Source organism: Camelus dromedarius, chromosome 14 (assembly GCF_036321535.1).
Source record: "Camelus dromedarius isolate mCamDro1 chromosome 14, mCamDro1.pat, whole genome shotgun sequence".
In the NCBI taxonomy this organism is placed as follows: Eukaryota; Metazoa; Chordata; class Mammalia; order Artiodactyla; family Camelidae; genus Camelus; species Camelus dromedarius.
Genome location: NC_087449.1, coordinates 42,413,506 through 42,433,117, shown reverse-complemented (window position 1 = coordinate 42,433,117; position 19,612 = coordinate 42,413,506). Strand labels below are relative to the sequence as shown.

The 19,612-nt window shown below is 39.5% G+C and overlaps 2 protein-coding genes across 3 annotated transcripts in view; both read left to right on the top strand.

Moving 5' to 3' along the window:
- RLF (RLF zinc finger) overlaps window positions 1-9,474 on the top strand; it is a 71,375-nt gene extending 61,901 nt beyond the window's left edge. Inside the window, exons 7-8 of the mRNA XM_010996946.3 lie at window positions 50-191; window positions 4,600-9,474. Coding sequence (XP_010995248.2) covers window positions 50-191; window positions 4,600-9,246 — 4,789 coding nt within the window. The 3' untranslated portion in view covers window positions 9,247-9,474. The remainder of the gene's footprint in view (window positions 1-49; window positions 192-4,599) is intronic.
- Window positions 9,475-9,822: 348 nt separating this feature from the next.
- TMCO2 (transmembrane and coiled-coil domains 2) lies at window positions 9,823-18,229 on the top strand. 2 transcript variants are annotated; one of them, XR_010383879.1, is made up of 2 exons: window positions 9,823-10,829; window positions 17,637-17,765. XR_010383879.1 is itself a non-coding variant. In XM_010996947.3 (2 exons), the coding sequence occupies exons 1-2, from the start codon at window positions 15,384-15,386 to the stop codon at window positions 17,949-17,951; spliced, it is 555 nt and encodes a 184-aa protein (XP_010995249.1). In that variant the 5' UTR covers window positions 14,687-15,383; the 3' UTR covers window positions 17,952-18,229. The 2 variants fall into 2 exon arrangements, 1 of the variants encoding a protein (XP_010995249.1); XM_010996947.3 differs by lacking the exon at window positions 9,823-10,829 and adding an exon at window positions 14,687-15,623 and having other exon boundaries at window positions 17,637-18,229.
- Window positions 18,230-19,612: the final 1,383 nt, after the last annotated feature.

The following is a 19,612-nucleotide window of genomic DNA, read 5'->3' as shown; positions in this document are numbered from 1 at the left end:
GCAAATCCCAGTTGCTTTAAACATTTTACCGTACTCTTTCTTTTTATAGGGAATTGACTCTCTTTTGGAGTAAACTGCAAAGAAGAATCGACCCTTCTGTAGACACTTTTTTGGAGCGCTGTCGCCAGTTTGGTGTCATAGCTAAAACACAGCAGCATTTATTTTGCCTGATTAGAGTTATACAAACTGAAGTGAGTAATTTATGCTTTTTATGCTGATTGTCCTTGAGGGAAGAAATGAGTTGAGAGATAACTTCTCAGGCAATTCCTTTCAGATAAGGGAAAATGAAAAATAATGGGGTTTAATAAGATTATGGAACTGGACATATCTGTTTCTGCAGATTTACTTCCTAGGAATCCACAATTTTTCTTCATGGAAAATAGTGATTTGACATGGCAGGCCACAGGAGGAAGGAGAGGTGATGTTTCTTGATTTTCACCTCAGCCACCCTGTATCTTCTTTTCCTGGAACAGTGTTCTATGTTTTATACAGGCATGTTTATTTGCAAATTAACATAATAATTTAAATGGAGAAAGTATAATTTTATTTTTCAGCTCCTTGAGGATGGAGTGATAGATTCTCTAGGTTTTGGAGTAATAGAGCAGTTCCAGAATAGACTGTATATAAATTATAAACTTCCATGCAATTAAGAAACAAGTTAGATAATTTTAAGGAGTAAATGTTTCCTAAAAGAAAATGAAGTGCCATGAACTTGTTTCTTAAGTTCAGCCCTGTAAAAGTATGCTAAGACTGCCAGCCTAGAGACTTGGGGTGAGTCTTACAATGTATGCTCTGGTTTATCTGCCCGAGACTGAGATCGTGATACTCCCATGTCTGTGTCGGTTTATGGCTATACTTTATGGGTTACTTCTTTCATAACATCCACAGATTGTTTATACTAATGTCAAGGCGCAATTATATCTTTGATACTTCCCGTCTCTTTTATAAAGTTTTGATTTTGGGGTTTTGGGTTTTCTTAATCTTTAAGGGGAAAGTATTAGTATTCTGTTGTTGTGTAACAAATTACCACAAACTTAGCATTTCAGTCAACATCATTTATTAGCTCACAGTTTTGTAGGGCAGAAGTTCAGCACAGTGTGACACGGTTCACTGCTCACTATCACGGGACTGAAATTGACATGTCAGCCAGGCTGAGTTCTTATCTGGAGGCTCTGGGGAAAACGCTTCTAAGCTCATTTTTATTGTTGACAGAATTCAGTTCCTTTCAGTTGTAGGACTAAAGTCCTCATTTTCTTGCTGGCTGTCAGCCACAGTCTATTTTCAGCTCCTAGAAGCCACCCTCACGCCCATGCCTTCATTTTCAAGCCCTCAGAGACACAAGGAATTCTTTGAACATGACTTCCTTCATCTCTGACTTCTACAACTAGATTTAAAGGGCTCGAGTGTTTAGGTCAGGTCTAGGTAATCCACCTGTCTTAAGATAACAGATTTGGGGGCTTAATTACGTCTTCAAAGTCCCTTTTGCCATATAACATGATGTAATCATGGGACTGATACCGTATTTACAGATTCCGCTTATATTCAAGGTGAGGAGATTATACAAAAATGTGGTCATCTTAGAATTCTGCTTACCACGAGGAACCACAGAAAATGGGAGAACTGCTAGAGGATGAGGGAAGGTGGGTTTCTGATACAGACCAAGAAATTTGTTGTTCACCTGTATAATGAGAACCCATTTCTTCTTAACCCCAGTCTAGGATATTTTCCACTATAATCCTTATTTATGATATTTGTCCTGAAGTGTAGAAAAGATAAGGACTGGGGTGGACAGGGAGTAAGTATGAAATCCCTTTCAAATTGAGAGACTTATATCACCTCTGGCTTTTTAAAAGAGAGGTGATCTAACCTAAATCAGTTAGGATCTAGTTCTGGTGTGAATGGTAGATAATCCCACAGTGGTAGTGATGTAAAGAAGATAGATATCTCTCCCTCTCTTGTACAGGTAGATAATCCAGGGAAAGGCCAGGGTTGCTTTAGTGGCTCCACATATCAGAAACCTAGGTTCCTTTTGTTTGCTGTTAACACATAGCATCCATCTCATGTTCCAAGACCTAACTATTCCAATCCCAGCTATAATGTAATATACTCTCCATTCCAGATAGCAAGAAGAGAGGTGAGGGGCAAACCACACTATGACACACCTTTTCCTCCACTCCTTCAAAACACACGCACACACACACAGCACCACACCTAGCTGCAGAGCAGGCTAGGAGATGTATTATTCCAGTGACATTGTAACCAGATGAAACCAGGTGTTCTATTTTTGTAAAAGAAGAGGTGAAAGGATCCTGGCACAACCAGCAACCAGTCACATAGCCCTTGGGATCAAAAAGATTAAAGATGCTGGAAAGCTTTTGTGGGCTTTGGGTCTCTCACAGAAGGCAGTAGTATATAATGGAGAGGGCCTTGTAATAGTACATCTTTATTTTCTGGGCTTTGGTTTTCTATAAATAGAGAGCTTACACCAGGTCATCAGTTAAATGTGCTCAGAACTGTTAAACTTTGATACTGTGACTTGAGAATGTCATAGTGGAAGAGATGACTAGAGAATCCAGGGTCTCTCTCAAGACTTTAAAAATGGTGTCACAAAATGAATGTAGATGTGGGTATATGTGGAGTGGAAGGTATGAAAAGAGGAATAATCTTGGATCCAGTTTATTTGGCCATAGGGCCCTTTTTGGTGGAACATACAGTAGTACTATTTTGCAAAACATTTCTTTGTCTAGTTTAAGCCCTTCTCTTTAGTAATAAAGAAGCTGAAAATTAGAATGTGTTAGGATATAGATCATGGGTATCTTGACAGATTGCATAATGTGATATAAGGTTATCATTTGTAAGTCAGAGTGCAGAGGACTTGGAGAAAGTCTGGTTAAGTTTTAAAATAATTCATAGGTTCTTGACAATGTATTACGTAACCCTTTTTGGAAGACTCTGTGAGATAAACAGCAGAGAGTGTTCATTCTTTCTTAAACAGCCTAATCTGGTTGAAATGATAAAATTTGTTAAATCACTAAGAACACTTTCAAAAAAAACCACCAAACCACTAGAAATACCATTATACATTCTGAACAGATACCAAGAAGTTACTTGTTAAAGGAGTGGTGAATAAATTAGGATTAGGACATGGAATGTGGAGCTGAATTTTGAAGAAACTGACAGATATGAATAATTTGATAGGTTTTAAATCAGAAAACTGAAGAAGTGGCTTGGCATATTGTATTAAGGGTACGTGGGATATAGCCAAGTCAGTTAAACTTTGAAGTCAGTATAGACTGTAAAGTGATTAAGACTCAGGTGCTGGAAAAAGATTGCTTTAAGTTTAAATACTTGCTGCTCTGCTCCCTAGCTGGAGACATTGGGCAGCTAACTTTCTGAGCCTTGGTGTCTTCATCTGTAACATGAAGATAATGTATGCAAAGTTTATTTAGAATAGTGCCCAGGATGTAGTAAGGGTTCTGTAAATTGATAGCAGTTATTTCTTTGTGTTCTCAGCATTTATAACTGTGCCTAACAGAATAATTGCTTAGCAAACTGATTACTGGTTTGAACAGTGGAATTTATCCTCAGGTATTTTACATGGTATTGTGTTTGAATACCGATTACTACAATGTAGTAATCAGTTTATGCCACCTTATTTCATTTTCAGAACATTAGGAGGAAAATCTAGTACTGCCACTACTATTACCATTTTACAGACGAGAATAGAAGAGATAAGAACTTGACACCATTGTGAAGCTGGGATTCCAAGGCAGTCAAAGTCTTACTCAAAATTCTGTGCTCTTAAGTACTGCATTTTAAGCCACTCTGCCATATGATCCTGCTTTTCTTTGTTCGTATTATTTTCACACACCCTCTCAGCCTTTCACATGGAAGAATCATCTTGTACGCCCTCGTCTTTTATCACATGATTAGATCTTTTTTCTGATTTTTGACTAGTTTCTGAGAACCTGCTGCTGTAGAGAAATTTTCTTTCCGTTTGAACATGGGAAGCTCAGTACACCTGTAACTATAAAGTATTAATTCTTTTAGGAGGGATGAAAGAATAATTTATTTTATCCTTGAGCTTTTGAAAACACCCAATTGTTCGTGACACATTAGGTTTTCAAATTGAATTCAACGTTAGACTCGTTTTTATACATGTGCGTCCTCTTGCACCCATTTATTTAAGCCCTGTCCTTCCTACCCAGCTTGAGACAATTCTTTTTTCAATCCTTTAGTGAGCTTATTTATCCTGAGTTCCTTTGAATTCTTGTGCCTTTATTATTTATACATTTGGCACATAGGTAAATTCCTTGAGGGTTAGAGACTGCTTTAATATGCAGTGCCTGTAAAATTGGATGCTCTGTAGATGTACATTGTTGTTCACGGTTGTGGCATCTAATCCAGTCGTTTGCATGTTGGGACAAGAAGGATCTTCTAAATGTAACTTGCAGGAAGGAAAATACAAGATAAAATTTAAGAACTTTAAATGTTTTAAGATTGTGTGTGTGTGTGCGTGTGCATGCGTACCTTAACGGTGATAGTTATGTAATGTTTCCATAATGGGGAAAAAACTTTTCTTCCCTATTTTTCTTACAGGCACAAGATGCTGGACTCGGGGTGTCAATTTTACTGTGTGTCAGAGCTCTTCAACTCAGATCAAGTGAGGATGAAGAAATGAAGGCATCAGTTTGTAAAACAATTGCTTGTCTTTTACCTGAAGATTTAGAAGTTAGACGTGCCTGTCAACTCACAGAATTCTTAATTGAGCCCAGTTTGGATGGATTTAATATGTTGGAAGAACTGTATTCACAACCAGATCAAAAATTTGATGAAGAAAATGCACCAGTTCCAAATTCTCTCCGATGTGAGCTTTTATTAGCTTTAAAAGCCCACTGGCCTTTTGATCCTGAATTTTGGGACTGGAAAACTTTAAAGCGACACTGCCACCAACTTCTGGGACAAGAAGCCTCAGATTCTGATGATGATCTAAGTGGCTATGAAATGTCTATCAACGACACAGATGTTTTGGAGTCGTTTCTCAGTGACTATGAGGAAGGTAAAGAAGATAAACAATATAGAAGAAGAGATCTGACAGATCAGCATAAGGAGAAAAGAGACAAAAAACCCATTGGTTCTTCTGAAAGATACCAGAGGTGGCTTCAGTATAAATTTTTCTGTTTGTTATGTAAGCGGGAATGTATAGAGGCCAGAATTCTTCACCATTCTAAGATGCATATGGAAGATGGAATTTACACTTGTCCAGTTTGTATTAAAAAGTTCAAGAGAAAAGAAATATTTGTTCCTCATGTGATGGAACATGTGAAAATGCCACCAAGCAGAAGGGACCGCTCTAGAAAGAAATTGCTGTTGAAAGGTTCTCAAAAGGGAATTTGTCCCAAGAGCCCTTCTGCAACCCTGGAGCAGAGTCAGTCATTGAATGAACAAGCCAAAGGAGAGTCTCATGAATATGTCACATTCAGCAAATTAGAAGACTGCCACCTGCAAGACCGAGATTTGTACCCATGTCCTGGCACAGACTGTTCCCGTGTGTTTAAGCAGTTTAAATACTTAAGTGTGCATCTTAAAGCTGAACACCAAAATAATGATGAAAATGCCAAGCACTACTTGGATATGAAAAATAGAAGAGAGAAGTGTACTTATTGTCGACGACATTTCATGTCCGCTTTTCACCTGCGAGAGCATGAACAAGTACATTGTGGTCCTCAGCCTTATATGTGTGTCTCTATAGATTGCTATGCTAGGTTTGGATCAGTGAATGAACTGCTTAACCACAAACAGAAACATGATGATCTGCGTTACAAATGTGAATTAAATGGCTGCAATATTGTTTTCAGTGACTTGGGACAGCTTTACCACCATGAAGCACAACACTTTAGGGATGCATCTTACACATGCAACTTTGTTGGCTGTAAGAAGTTCTACTATTCCAAAATTGAATACCAGAATCACCTCTCCATGCATAATGTTGCAAGTTCAAATGGGGACGTGAAGAAATCAGTGAAACTTGAGGAGCCTGCAGCAGGTGAAAAGCAAGATTGTGCTGATCAGCCCCACCTACTTGACCAAACGGATAAATCACATTTACCAGAGGATCTTCTTTTCTGTTCAGGATCAGCTAGTTCTCAAATAGAAACTGCAGAAAATCTGAAAGAAAACAGCGACAGTAATTCTAGTGATCAGTTAAGTCATAGCTCTTCAGCGTCCATGAATGAAGAGTTAATTGACACACTGGATCACTCTGAAACCATGCAAGATATATTATTATCTCATGAGAAAGTCTTTGTGCCCTCCAGTTTAAAAGAAAAATGTTCCAACGTGGCAGTGTGTTTTGATGGGACTAAGTTTACGTGTGGTTTCGATGGCTGTGGTTCCACGTACAAAAACGCAAAAGGGATGCAGAAGCATCTAAGGAAGGTTCATCCGTACTATTTCAAACCCAAAAAGATAAAGACAAAAGATCTGTTTCCCTGTTTGGGTAATGAACATAATCAAACAACTGAAAAGTTTGATGCAGAACCAAAACCCAGCTCAGATACAAACAGTGACTCCCCAGATGAAGGTCTAGATCACAATATTCATACTAAATGTAAACGAGAGCATCAAGGTTATTCCTCCGAAGCCTCCATTTGTGCTTCTAAAAGGCCATGTACAGAGGATACCATGTTGGAACTTCTGTTACGCTTGAAACATTTAAGCTTGAAAAACTCAATAACACATGGATCTTTCTCAGGGTCATTGCAGGGGTACCCATCCAGTGGTGCTAAGTCTCTTCAAGGGGTGTCACCTATCTCAGACCTTAATTTTCAGAATCAAGATGAAAATATGCCAAGTCAGTACCTTGCGCAGTTGGCAGCTAAGCCTTTTTTCTGTGAGCTTCAAGGATGCAAATATGAATTTGTGACCAGAGAGGCTTTGTTAATGCATTACCTTAAAAAACATAATTATTCAAAAGAAAAAGTCCTTCAGTTAACCATGTTTCAACATCGATATTCCCCGTTCCAGTGTCATATCTGCCAGAGGTCATTTACAAGAAAAACACACCTTAGGATTCATTATAAAAATAAACATCAGATTGGCAGTGATAGAGTAACTCAAAAACTGTTAGATAATGAAAAATGTGATCACGAAGGCCCATGCTCAGTAGACAGGTTGAAAGGTGACTGTTCTGCAGAACTTGGAGGTGACCCCAACAGTAACTCTGAGAAGCCACACTGTCATTCTAAAAAAGACGAATGCAGTTCAGAAACAGATCTGGAGTCATCTTGTGAAGAAACGGAGAGTAAAACATCTGATATTTCATCACCAGTAGGTAGCCATAGAGAAGAAGGAGAAGGAAGAGAGGGGAGGGGTAGCAGGAGAACTGTTGCTAAAGGAAATCTTTGCTATATTTTGAATAAATACCACAAACCATTCCATTGTATCCATAAAACTTGCAACTCCTCCTTCACCAATCTAAAAGGCCTGATTCGCCATTACAGAACTGTACATCAGTACAACAAAGAGCAGTTATGTTTAGAGAAAGACAAAGCAAGAACCAAAAGGGAACTTGTCAAATGTAAAAAGATATTTGCTTGCAAATATAAGGAATGTAACAAACGCTTCCTGTGTTCCAAAGCTCTTGCCAAGCACTGTAGTGACTCTCACAACTTAGACCACATTGAAGAGCCTAAAGTGCTTTCTGAAGCTGAATCAGTGGCCAGGTTTTCCTGTAACCAGCCTCAGTGCCCTGCTGTTTTTTATACGTTCAGCAAGTTGAAGCACCACTTGATGGAACAGCATAATATTGAAGGAGAAATACATTCAGATTATGAAATTCATTGTGATCTTAATGGCTGTGGCCAGATTTTCACCCATCGAAGTAATTATTCTCAACATGTATATTACCGACATAAGGACTATTACGATGATCTGTTTAGAAGCCAGAAAGTGGCAAATGAAAGGCTACTAAGGAGTGAAAAGGTGTGTCAAACAGCTCACACTCAGGGGCATGAACATCAGACTACCAGGAGATCATTTAATGCTAAGGCTAAGAAGTGTGGCTTAATTAAAGAAAAGAAAGCTCCAATTAGTTTTAAAACAAGAGCTGAAGCTCTCCATATGTGTGTGGAGCATTCTGAGCACACACAATACCCCTGCATGGTCCAAGGATGCTTATCTGTGGTGAAGTTGGAGAGCAGCATAGTGAGGCATTACAAACGTACCCATCAGATGAGTAGTGCCTACTTAGAACAACAGATGGAAAATCTTGTCGTTTGTGTTAAGTACGGTACCAAAATTAAGGAGGAGCCCCCTTCTGAAGCAGAGCCCTGTATAAAGAAAGAAGAAGATAGAAGCTGTGAATCAGAGCTCACAAAGCACAGCCATTCCCCAGGTGACAGTAACATACCGGTCCAGACCGCTGATTCCCTTCATCCAGGTGAAAGGGATGGAGGTCAGAAAGGATGTACAGAAAGCAACCCAGTTTTTGATGCAAATACTCTGCTCTACAGAGGAACTTTGAAATGCAACCATAGTTCAGAAACCACTTTGGAACAATGTAATATAGTTCAGCCGCCTCCTTGTAAAATAGAAAATTCCATACCTAATCCCAGTGGGACTGAAAGTGGGACTTACTTCACAAGTTTCCAGCTGCCTTTACCAAGGATCAAAGACCCAGAAACTGGGCAGCAAAGTTCAGGGCAAGAAAACACTGTAAAAATTTCAACCCATGTCCCAAAAGAAAATTTTAGGAAGCATCCACAGCCCCGGTCATTTGATTTGAAGACTTACAAACCTATGGGATTCGAATCTTCATTTCTGAAATTTATTCAGGAAAGTGAAGAGAAAGATGATGACTTTGATGACTGGGAACCTTCAGAGCACTTAACATTAAGTAATTCTTCACAACCCAGTAATGACTTAACAGGGAGTGTTATGGCAAATAATACAGTAAATGACAATAACCCTGAAGTTGACATACCTCATTCTTCCAGTGACTCTGCAATTCATGAGAACCTGACAGCAATCCCACCTTTAATAGTAGCTGAGACAGCAACAGTTCCTTCCTTGGAAAACCTGAGGGTCGTATTGGACAAAGCATTAACAGACTGTGGAGAACTTGCCTTAAAACAGCTTCATTATCTTCGGCCAGTGGTTGTCCTTGAAAGATCTAAGTTTTCCACACCAATTTTAGACTTGTTTCCAACAAAAAAGACAGATGAGCTTTGTGTAGGAAGTTCCTAAATAGCGATTTTGTTTTAGAAACAACAGACTGGCTCCAACACTGCAACATGGGGACAATTGCCAACTCGAACAAAGGCTGAGAACCAGCCACACTGTTGTTTAGGGTAGAATAGGCTGTGTATTTACATGAATGTATAATATCTATGTCAGCAGTATTGGCTGAGTCCATTAGCTCTCCAGTTGGTTTATTGATTGGGTTTTTTTGTTTATTAAAAAAATGGAACTGTACTCTTGTTTGGTGCTAATTAATACATCAAAATATATCGGGGCTTCCTTTTTCAGATTACGTGTGCATGATTGTATATGGAACCAATACTAAGATCCCAGGGTGGGAGGGCTAGGGAAAGGGATATGGAGTTCTTACTTGACTTGAATGTGCACCTGAGGGTGCTTTGTGTAATATATTGTACACTACAGCATCTTATATTTTTTGAGTTGAGTTTCAATAAATTACAATTTTTCACCCATTTCTTGTTTACTCATAATGAGTTTTCATGCCACACATAAACTGGAATTGCACTTGTATTTTCTGGAATGTGCACTTATGTTTTACCCCAGTAGTTTTTTTTTGTTTGTTTGTTTGTTTTTGCTTCTTATTAACCAAACCATTCAGATCAAAGCTTCTTTTTGAATGACTGAAGTTTTTGTGGAAAGAAAACTCTGAGATAGAGTAATTAGCTCTGAGAATAAAGCTAGCTCCCAGAGGAGGACGTCCAGGAGTTGCAGGTAGAAGAGAGAGGGTATGTCAACCATGATGTGAAGGGCATAGCAAATTTAGGGGAACTACAAGTAATTTGATAGGCTGGCAGTAAATGGGGAGCACTGAGGACGCTGAGGACTTTGGATTGAGCCTGTAGGCAGTTGAGAGCCTTTGGAGGATTTTAAACAAAACATTCATATTAATAATCTGTAGATCACTTGAAATGAGTGTAATTTGAGGGGCTGAGAATGGAAGCAGTAGATAATAAGGTTGTTGAAGTAACTGAGGCAAACTTGGTGAGAGTCTGTAATGACAACTGCAGCAGAGGGAAGATAGGTGAAATTGAGAAATTAGGATTATTGGGCATTGGAGAGTGAAAAAAATGTTTTGAGGAAAACTTAAGGTTCAGTAGTGATGCAACCAGTTCAGATGAGAATTCAAAAGGAAGAAATGGGTTTTGGGGAAGAGGGTGGAAAGCCAAGGTGAGTTGGTCCTTGGATGTGTTAAGTTTGAGGGGACTGCAGGACATCCATGTCTAATGACAGGGAAAGCAGTGTGTTTTTTTAAATATAGTGGCTTTGTTCTTGGTTGCTTGTGAAGTTTTCAGCCACTTCCATTAGTTAGCAATGAAATGACTCAAACACTCCTAGCATCCCTTTCTTATGCCTTTGGTTAGGATTTTAAGACCTTTTCTCAAATCTTTAAACCTTGTTTTGACAGCTCTTCAGGAATTTTATTCTGCCACCTCCTCACCCTAAGAGTCTAAAGCACCCACCAAGCCCAAATCGTTACTGGGCTCAGATCCCAGTAGGTAACAGAGTCTCAAATAAGAATCTGTTGAAAGAAAAAGTGGCAGAAACAGTGGACCATCGTGGAGGCTGAGGTGACTACTGACTCCGTGGGATTTTGAGCTAACTTCTGTGGGCTTAAGTTTCCTCACTTACGAAGTGAGGTGTGGGTGATCATCTTGAAATACTCCTTTCTGTGATCTAAGCATGAGAAACAACCAGTGACTTCATTTTTTAAATTCCTCGTAGTAGCAATTTTTAGACCAGACCAAGAGAAAGCTGCTAATTTGTTTAACACTCAGCTATATCCATTCAACCACCCCTTACTCCTACTCCCTGGATCAAGTGAGTTCATTTGCAGTGGAACCAAACCCTAATTTTCAGAACCTGATTGAAAGTTTGCTTTGATGATCCTATGATCATTTTTCTATTGAAGACAAGGTTTTATTTTAAAAACAGCATGTGTGATTATGTGATATTTGAGAAGGTCAAGGTGTTATTTTCAAAGATTCTAGTACGATTTTTACTTGATGTCTCTTTGGGACTTGTCCCCAAACCCTGACACAGACCTGGAAGCATTGAGTTTGTGCCTTACCTAAAGTGATAGGTAGAAATCAAGAATGCCAGACACTTTCATTCTTGCCTTTTACCCAGAATTCTCTTGCTTCCTGTTTCCCCATGTTCATGAGCACATGTGTGAAAGAGAGAAGGTGGGGAATGATGGAGAAGAAAGGTTCTGGTTAGCCTTCCTGGGGATTTCATCCCCAACCTATCCTCTCAGTCCCAGGTTGCCTACTTCTGAGCTGCACTGCCAAGGACATGGTCAATGGAAGACAGTCATTAACCAAATACTTTAGTACATGCATATTTAAAGATAATCCCCGATGCTTTGGGAGGTGAGAATAACAGCAAATTTGTTCAGGCATCTGCCATCATAGAGCTTTAATATGATGGCTGAGGTGGCTTTAACATTTTAAGGTGTCGCCATGGGCCAGCAGCATGGACATCACCTAGGTGCTTGTTAGAGTTGTAGAATGTCAGGCCCCGCTCCCCACCTTCTGGACCAAAATCTGCATTTTAATAAGATCTCCAGATGATTCACAGACACAGAAAAGTTCTTGGAATACAAAGTGAGAAGTGCTACAAGAATTCAGGATAATTACACTTGTGTTTAAGCACTTTACATAAAATTGTCGTGTTGAATTTTCATAACACCAGCAAGTCGGTACTGTTAGTTTTGTTATTTGACAGATAAAAACTTAAGAGAGGGAAGAAGTGTCGTGCTTAGGTGATAAATGCTAGGTAGCGATGGGGCCCAGTTTCCAGTCTCTTCTGACTGGAAAAATATCAGGGAGGGGAACTTAATGTGGAGGAAGGAAGATGGAAAGTTGCAGGTGGTATTTAAAGTACCAAAAATACCACAGTTTTATAATTAAGTTGAGTGTATTTTTCATGAAAGTGAACAGTGGGAAATAAAGTTTGAAGCGTAGGTCATGCAGATCCAAATCCAGTCATACGTTCAGTGTTGACATTTCCTCGTTTGAGAAAGAGGTGGGAAACTGGTGCATATTGTTTCTATGAATAACATGTGACCTATGAAAAAGTCAGTCTTGCTTTCTGAAAGAAACTTAACAAAAGTCAGAAAAGTTGCTCAATCCCCTCTTCACCCCCATGGTAGACTGATGCCTCGTGGCTTTATACTGCTGATGCAGGGGCACAGCCTCCTGTTAGGTAAAGCCGAGTCTGGAAGGAGTGGCCCACCCTGCTGTGGCCTGCTTGATGTACACTTGCAGAAATATATTCTGTGACAGACTGTATTTGAAGGCCTGAACCACTTAGGAAGGTAACCAGGATGGTCAGGAAATTTAAAAACCTGCCAACCTGTATTTGGCAGGTTTAGCCTGGAACAGAGAAGACAAGAGGCACAGGAAAGCCATAGCCAAATATTTACTAAACACATAACCTTCTGCCAAAGAGGGGAGGAGTGCTGAACATGACATGGTAAATTTCCTGCATCATGGAGATTAGAGTCTTGTCAGGAAGATAGATGTTAAGCAAAACACTACAAATAGTTAAGTAAAAGTGCTACAAAAGAAGCCCTTACTGTGAAAGAATCAAAATAGAGGACAGGGAAAAGCTTCCTTAAGGAAGCAGTGTTTAAAACCTGAAGAAACAACAGGAGTTAGGATAATCCAATTATGCGCTCAGACATTGTGGTGCTGCAGCTTGGTGTGTTAGTGACCTGACGAGTCTAGGAAAGCTAGGGTTGAGAGAATAAATGGAAAAGGGATGGGGAGAAGATTGGATCGGTAAGCAGGAGCCAGGTATGGTCGTGCCTTGTTACCCTGTTCCAGATTTTGGATTTTGTTTGCAAGACAATGAACAACCTATTAAAGGTTTGAAAGCAGGCATTGCTTAAATCAGAAGTTGCAGTGTGTGTAAATCAAAAAGTCCTAATAGGGCATAATGTGGAAAAGGAGGGAGGGAGGGAGGAAGGGATGGATGGATGGATGACACTTATCTAAAGGTGAGCTGTAACTTCCATAGTGATAAATTCTTCATCGTTGGAGGTATTCAGGTGTCCAAGAGTACAGTCAAACAATAAATGGGTCTTTTGGACTAGATTCTCTTTGAGGGACCTTGTCCTATTGAGATTTACAATACTTTGCATTTGGTCATAAACGTCGCTATAAATAATAGTTGTCCTTATTTCTATACTTGTACATAAATTATTGAATTCTCATTACAGTAGCTCTACAAGGTAGGGATGACTCTCAACCAGTGAAGTAACTTGCCCAAGGTAACAGAGTTAGTGAATAGTCCCGCCAAAATTTGAACCCAGATCCATTAGACTCTCAAAGGCCTCTCCTCTTAACAGCTATTCTGTAAACTTCTATAGAAACAAGTATGTAAATATGGTAGTAGGCACTTGATTGAACAGTTTAGGTTTTAAAGGTATTTGGAAACCTTCTAGGGAAATTTTATTTACTTAAAAATATTCTAATTCCCACTATGTGCCAAGCACCAGGGATACAGTCGTCAGTAAAATGGATATGGTCCCTGTCTTCCTTGAGTTTACAATAGTCAGGGAAGACATATTAAACCAAAAATTGCACAAATAACCTTAATTGTGTGAAGTGATTTGAAAGTAAAGTAGCAGGCTCCGTGTAACAGGCGAATTTAATCTAATGCAGGAAGTCTTGCGTAATGATTTAGTTGTCACAACCAGATTTTTCTCCAAAAGGTTTCCGGCTATCATGCTTTAATGGTTTCTAACCTATGTTCAACTTGTTATAGTAAAATCCCAAGTCTTACCTGAGTAAATTTCATCCTTTCTAGAAAAGATTCTGGTTGTGATCAGTCACTAGCAGTTATGGACTTAACATCAATAGTAGTCACTCCTAAATCAGCAGGTCATTTCGCCCTGACATGGTACTAAATCCCCAACAGCATTCTTGACTCCATTTTTTGATGTGTCCCGGACACCTCAAGCCACCTGCCATACCTTCCCTCCCTGCAAGAACAAAACAGTTATTCCTTCTCCACCAGGCTTCCCTATTCATGTTCTTTCTTTCAGTCAATCAGATGAACAAATCAAAACAGCATTAGACAATATTTTTCTAAAAATTATTTGTCATAATTGACCCTTTATCTCCTTCCTTACTATGCCCCTCCCCTCCTCACAGTGCAAACCTTCTTTTGGATTCTTACTGTCTTTGTAACTGATCTCACAATTTATATTATACTCTTGTGTGTGAACTACCTTTTTGGGGAACAGACCATACATTTTATATTTTCATACCTCTTTGCTGACTAGTCAGCAGGTACCAGTCAGCAAATAATGGGTTTGATAACATGTCACATAGGCTATGGCACAGCAAGCTACTGTTTACAAAGCACTTAGGAAATTATATCTTTTGTTCCTCATATAAATCTTGTGAAGGAGGTGGAATCCCCATCTGTAAACAGATGAGCAAAATGAGGCTCAAATATGTCAAAAGCTTTCCAAAGATCACAACTTCTAAACAATAGTGACGTTATGAAAAAGAGAATGCTACAAAATGATCCAGTGATAACCTCCCTCCACATTTACCAAGTAAACTATTCACTCTTTGGGGAAGCCCTCTTTAAATCCTATCTTCTCGTATCTCCACTTAACCTCAGTTTTCTCTGTTGAAGTGTGAAAGTAATTGCTGTCCATTCCATGGATTGTTGGAAACATTCTATACACTGTCCAAGAGGGTAGCCAGTAGCCACATGTTTAATTAAAATAAAATAAAATGTAAAATTCAGTTCCTCAGCCACATTGCAAGTGACAAGTGGCTACCGTGTTGGACAGAGCAGATACAGAACATTTCCATTATTGCAGAAAGTTCTGTTGGCCAGGGCTGTGCTAAAGCTAGGACTTGCCAAAGGTCAGAGAGAGCAGTATGACGGAACTGAAAACCCAGGCCAGGGTCTGGCAGGTTTTGAGTGAGAAGAGTCAGTGAGTAAGTGGGAAGCAAGCTGGCCTTTGGCACAGTGACGTCACAAAGCACAGCTCACAATGGCTCCAGAACACCTACACTCCCAGACCACCCTCCCTAACTCATATCTGGCTTCCTGACGCCTCTGCACATGTAGTTCCCAGAGCTGCTATTTTATTAAAAATGTCATCTTTATTTTCATCCTCTATCTGGAACATCATCATAGATTCTCTCTCTCTGAGCTCGATATGGAATTATCTACAAGCAATTCTTCTGGGAGAGACTAGTGCGCCTCAGCAAACAAATCTGGGGCTACTGGATAATCTTGCTCCAGCTGTGCAAGTTGTCCTAGGGATTTCCTTTTTGATTTTGTTGGGAATAGGAATATATGCCTTATGGAAACGAAGTGTTCAGTCAATTCAGGTTATACTCCTTTGTTATGGAAAAATTTAAATAGTTCATAAACTGAAATTTGATTAATTCTCTCCTATATTGCTGCCACCCAGTTTTAAGATCATGCAGATGAGCAAGAGTGAACCCTTGTCTCTGAAGTTGGTTGAAATTAGGTTATCCTTAAAAAGTTCCACCAGTTAGGATTTTGGTATGAAAATGCTCTTTCTTGCAAGGATCTTTGGCTTGTCTTATAATAAAATAGATCAAAGAAGTTCATAACCTGAGAAGGCAGCCTTACCCCTAAATTTATTTGATCATGTATTCATCTTTGAGTGTCTGACTATGTGCCAGACACCGTGTGGGGTACTTTTTATAGAACAGGCACCACACATATAAGTGGGATCTTGGGTTTTGCCTTCCTGTTCTTACTGTGCCATTGCTCTGTAACTAATGAGGAGACACGTATATTTATTTAGTCATCGTAATGTTTTCATTATTTCCTTGCTTTAACAAAATAGGGCTCCATGAATATACAGGAGTTTGGGGGGGATAGGAATATAATTGCCTGGGATTATGAGAAATATTTAGGATTTTACATACTTCTGTTTAATCACCAATAATAACAGCTCTATTTACAACATGGTTAAAATGCTTTGAGAGTCCCAACAAGTCCATGAAATGGGTAGAGGTTATTTTCATATGATAAACAAGGAAACTGAGGCACATTGAGGTTCAGCCTAAATATAAGGAGGCAGGATTTCAAGAGGGCTTTCTTAAAGAATGCCTGGCTTACTTGGTAAATGCTGCGGGGAGTTAATACTGGATCATTCTGTAGCATTCACTTATTTTCATATGTCACTACTGTTGAGAAATCAGTCACCTGCATTCGCTTAACCTTTCAAAACCCTGTATGGTAGGCAGGGCAGGGATTATCGTCTCCATTTTGTAGGTGAGGGAGCTCAGTTACCACTGACTCAAGTTGACATAGCTTGTCAAAGCCAGCAAAACAGACTGGAACCTAATTTTTAGGATTCCAAATTAAATTCTTCTCCAAAAATCTCACTTAATATAGTCCAGCTGAACTAAATCCCTAACGGATCTGTGTGTCAACATATTCACATATATGCATTTCAATTAGCTAAGAGTATAAGGCAAAACACCAAACTCTTAGCTATAATTCTGGGCTCTGCTCTTGTTTGGTTAATGTTTGTGTAACTCAGTCAGAAAGATGAATTCGCAGCCCTCCGGACATCTCAGCCAAGAAAAAGAGGTAGTATAACAGAGTGGTTAATAGGCTCTGGAGTCACACTACTGGGCTTCTTGGTTTCACCACTTGCTGTGTGACTGGAGCGCCATCACTTAGCTTCTCAGCCCCAGTTTCCTTATCTGTAAAATGGGTTTGCTAATAGTGCTTCCCTCGGGGTTTTTGTGAAGAGCAGAGGAGATACTGCATGTACAAACTCAATACATAATAGTAGTACTTATTATAAGGAAAAAGATGATTGTTTTTAAGTTTTTTCTTATCCTGATCCTGGCAGGAATCTCTCATAGCACATTAAAAACATTTTTTTTCCATGCCTAGTTTTTCAGACTGCTGTGTCCTGAGAGAATATACATGGAAGTCAGAATTCCTGGATTCCAGTCCTGGCTCTGCCATTTCCAAGTATATGACCTTGGACAATGACAGAGTCCAAACTGGAAGGTATCTAAATGGTTATCCAGTTCTGTTTGTTCCTACATAAATAGGTCATGCATAAGCAAGGAAATTCCTAGCACAGTGCTTTGCACGTGGCAAACTTTCAGCAAACGATGTCTATTATTATAGTTTATTAATTAAATGCAAATAATCCTGACCTGCCTACCACTCCATTTTGTGGTGAAGATCAAAAGAAAATAGGTGTGAAGATGCTTTGTTAAACACAAGGCTTGGCATAGGAATGAGGGATTATTGTTACTGTTAGGGTTTCGTTTTGCACCTACAGTAAGCTGTGTCACGTCACATGAATAAACAAGTAACGTTCAACTTCTGTTGTTTTATTTTAGAAAATAGCGTTGTTTGCAATCACACTCTACAGACTTTACAAGCAGGGCTCAGAATTTTTTCAGGCTTTGCTGGTCAACCCAGAAGGGACCGGTTTCCCAGTTCAAGACAAAAATATCTTCCTATCCTTGGGTCTGCAAGAGAAAATTCTGAAAAAACTTCAGACGGTGGAAAACAAAGTGAAGGACCTGGAGGGAATGATCATTTCCCAAAAACCTGCCACGAAGAGGGACTGCTCCTCTGAGCCCTACTGCAGCTGCTCGGACTGCCAGAGCCCCTTGCCTACATCAGGGTTTACATCTACATCTGAACTGTGATGGACTCCAATCTTTTCCAGAAAAGCACTTTCCCCCCACTCATGTGTGCAGTGGTATATCAATAAAGGTAGAGAACTATATTGAAATTGCTTGGCCAGGACTGGCTCTCTATTCAACAGGGCCCAGCTTCCACTTGTGTCTGTGGTGGGGTCATGTAGAGGATGGTGGTAGTTAAAAATGTCTGAGACTGTGATGCCCACTTGGCAGGCTGGAGACCAGAAACAGCCACATAGAAAAGGAGCCCATGGGAGTGGGAAAAGAAGGGTGAGTGGTTGCAGACGTGGTCTTGAACTCCGTGCTGCAGAGGTTGCATTAGACACAATAAAAGCAGCAATAAAGTGCTATTAAGGGAGGTGCAGTGGACTGTCCTGGGGAGGTAGGCTAGCCCGTGGGCTGGTCTCTGACCTAAAGGTGGTCTAAAGTCTCCCTGCATTAAATTATTTAGTAGGAAAGGGTGAGGCTGGCCATAAAGGACATTGTTTAATATTATTGGACTTTTACGAATTCTTACTGTGCTAAGAAAGTATTGTGGGTTTCTTTTGTTTTGTTTTTGTTTTGCTAAGAAAACAGTATAATAATCCTTGGGAATCTGTCCTGAGTGCTTCAGGAGCACAGGTTGGACAGGTAATTTCAGAACAAGGAATTATAAAAATTGTAGGGGGGAGGGTGTAGCTCAATTGGTAGAGCGCATGCTTAATGTGCATCCAGGTCCTGGGTTCAAGCCCCAGTTCCCCCATTAAAATAAATAAATAAGTAAACCTAATCACCTCCCCCGCCCAAAAAAATCACACTGATAAGGATTTTAGTAAGAAAAAAAAGAAAAAAAAAAAAAGAACAGGTGGATAATTAAAAATTGTAATACACAGCAAGGGTCATATCATCTGAACTTAGGTGAATTCTCCTCGTCTGAATCCCAGGTTAGCAGGGAAGGAAGAAGGGAGGAGGCACCTACCTGCCATTCCACTCAATGGTTGCCCCCCGCCATGAGAAAGATGGCCTGCTGGGGAGATGGTAGTAGATGGTCCTCTCAGTGGGTCTCAGATGGCACAACCCTTATGCTGTGTGTGCATTTTTGCACCATAAATATGATTACAGTCAATGAAACACTTTGTAACTGAAACCTAAATGAAATATTTTATTTGGTGTGCAAATAAACAGCAATTTATGGCCATAGGGGAGGAAAACTGGCTGTGCTGTTCAAGAGGAGACAATACAGCAGTCTCCCAAGTAGCATCTTCCTAAGGGATTTCCACAGGTAAATTTTTTGTTAGTTTTATTTATTTTAAAAAATTAAAAGAAATTTTTTTTAATTAAAGTATAGTCAGTTTACCATGTTGTGTCATTTTTTGGTGTACAGCATAATAGTTCAGTCAAACATATACTTACATATATTTGTTTTCATAGTTCTTTTTCATTATAGGTTACTACAAGATATTAACTATAGTTCCCTGTGCTATACAGTGTAAACTTATTTACACAGGTAATTCTTTTTTTAAAATATTCTTTTTTAAAATTATTCGGGGGGGTGGAGGTAATTAGGTTTATTTATTTACTTATTTTTGGAGGAGGTACTGGGGATTGAACCCAGGACCTTGGGTATGCTAATCCATGCACTCTACCACTTAAGCTATACCCTCCCCCTGCACAGGTAATTCTGATCA

Coding starts and splice junctions, on each gene's coding strand:
- TMCO2 (XM_010996947.3), top strand. CDS start 15,384: ATGTCATCTTTATTTTCATCCTCTATCTGGAACATCATCATAGATTCT. Junction 15,624..17,636: donor GAAGTGTTCAGTCAATTCAG/GTTATACTCCTT, acceptor GTTTTATTTTAG/AAAATAGCGTTGTTTGCAAT.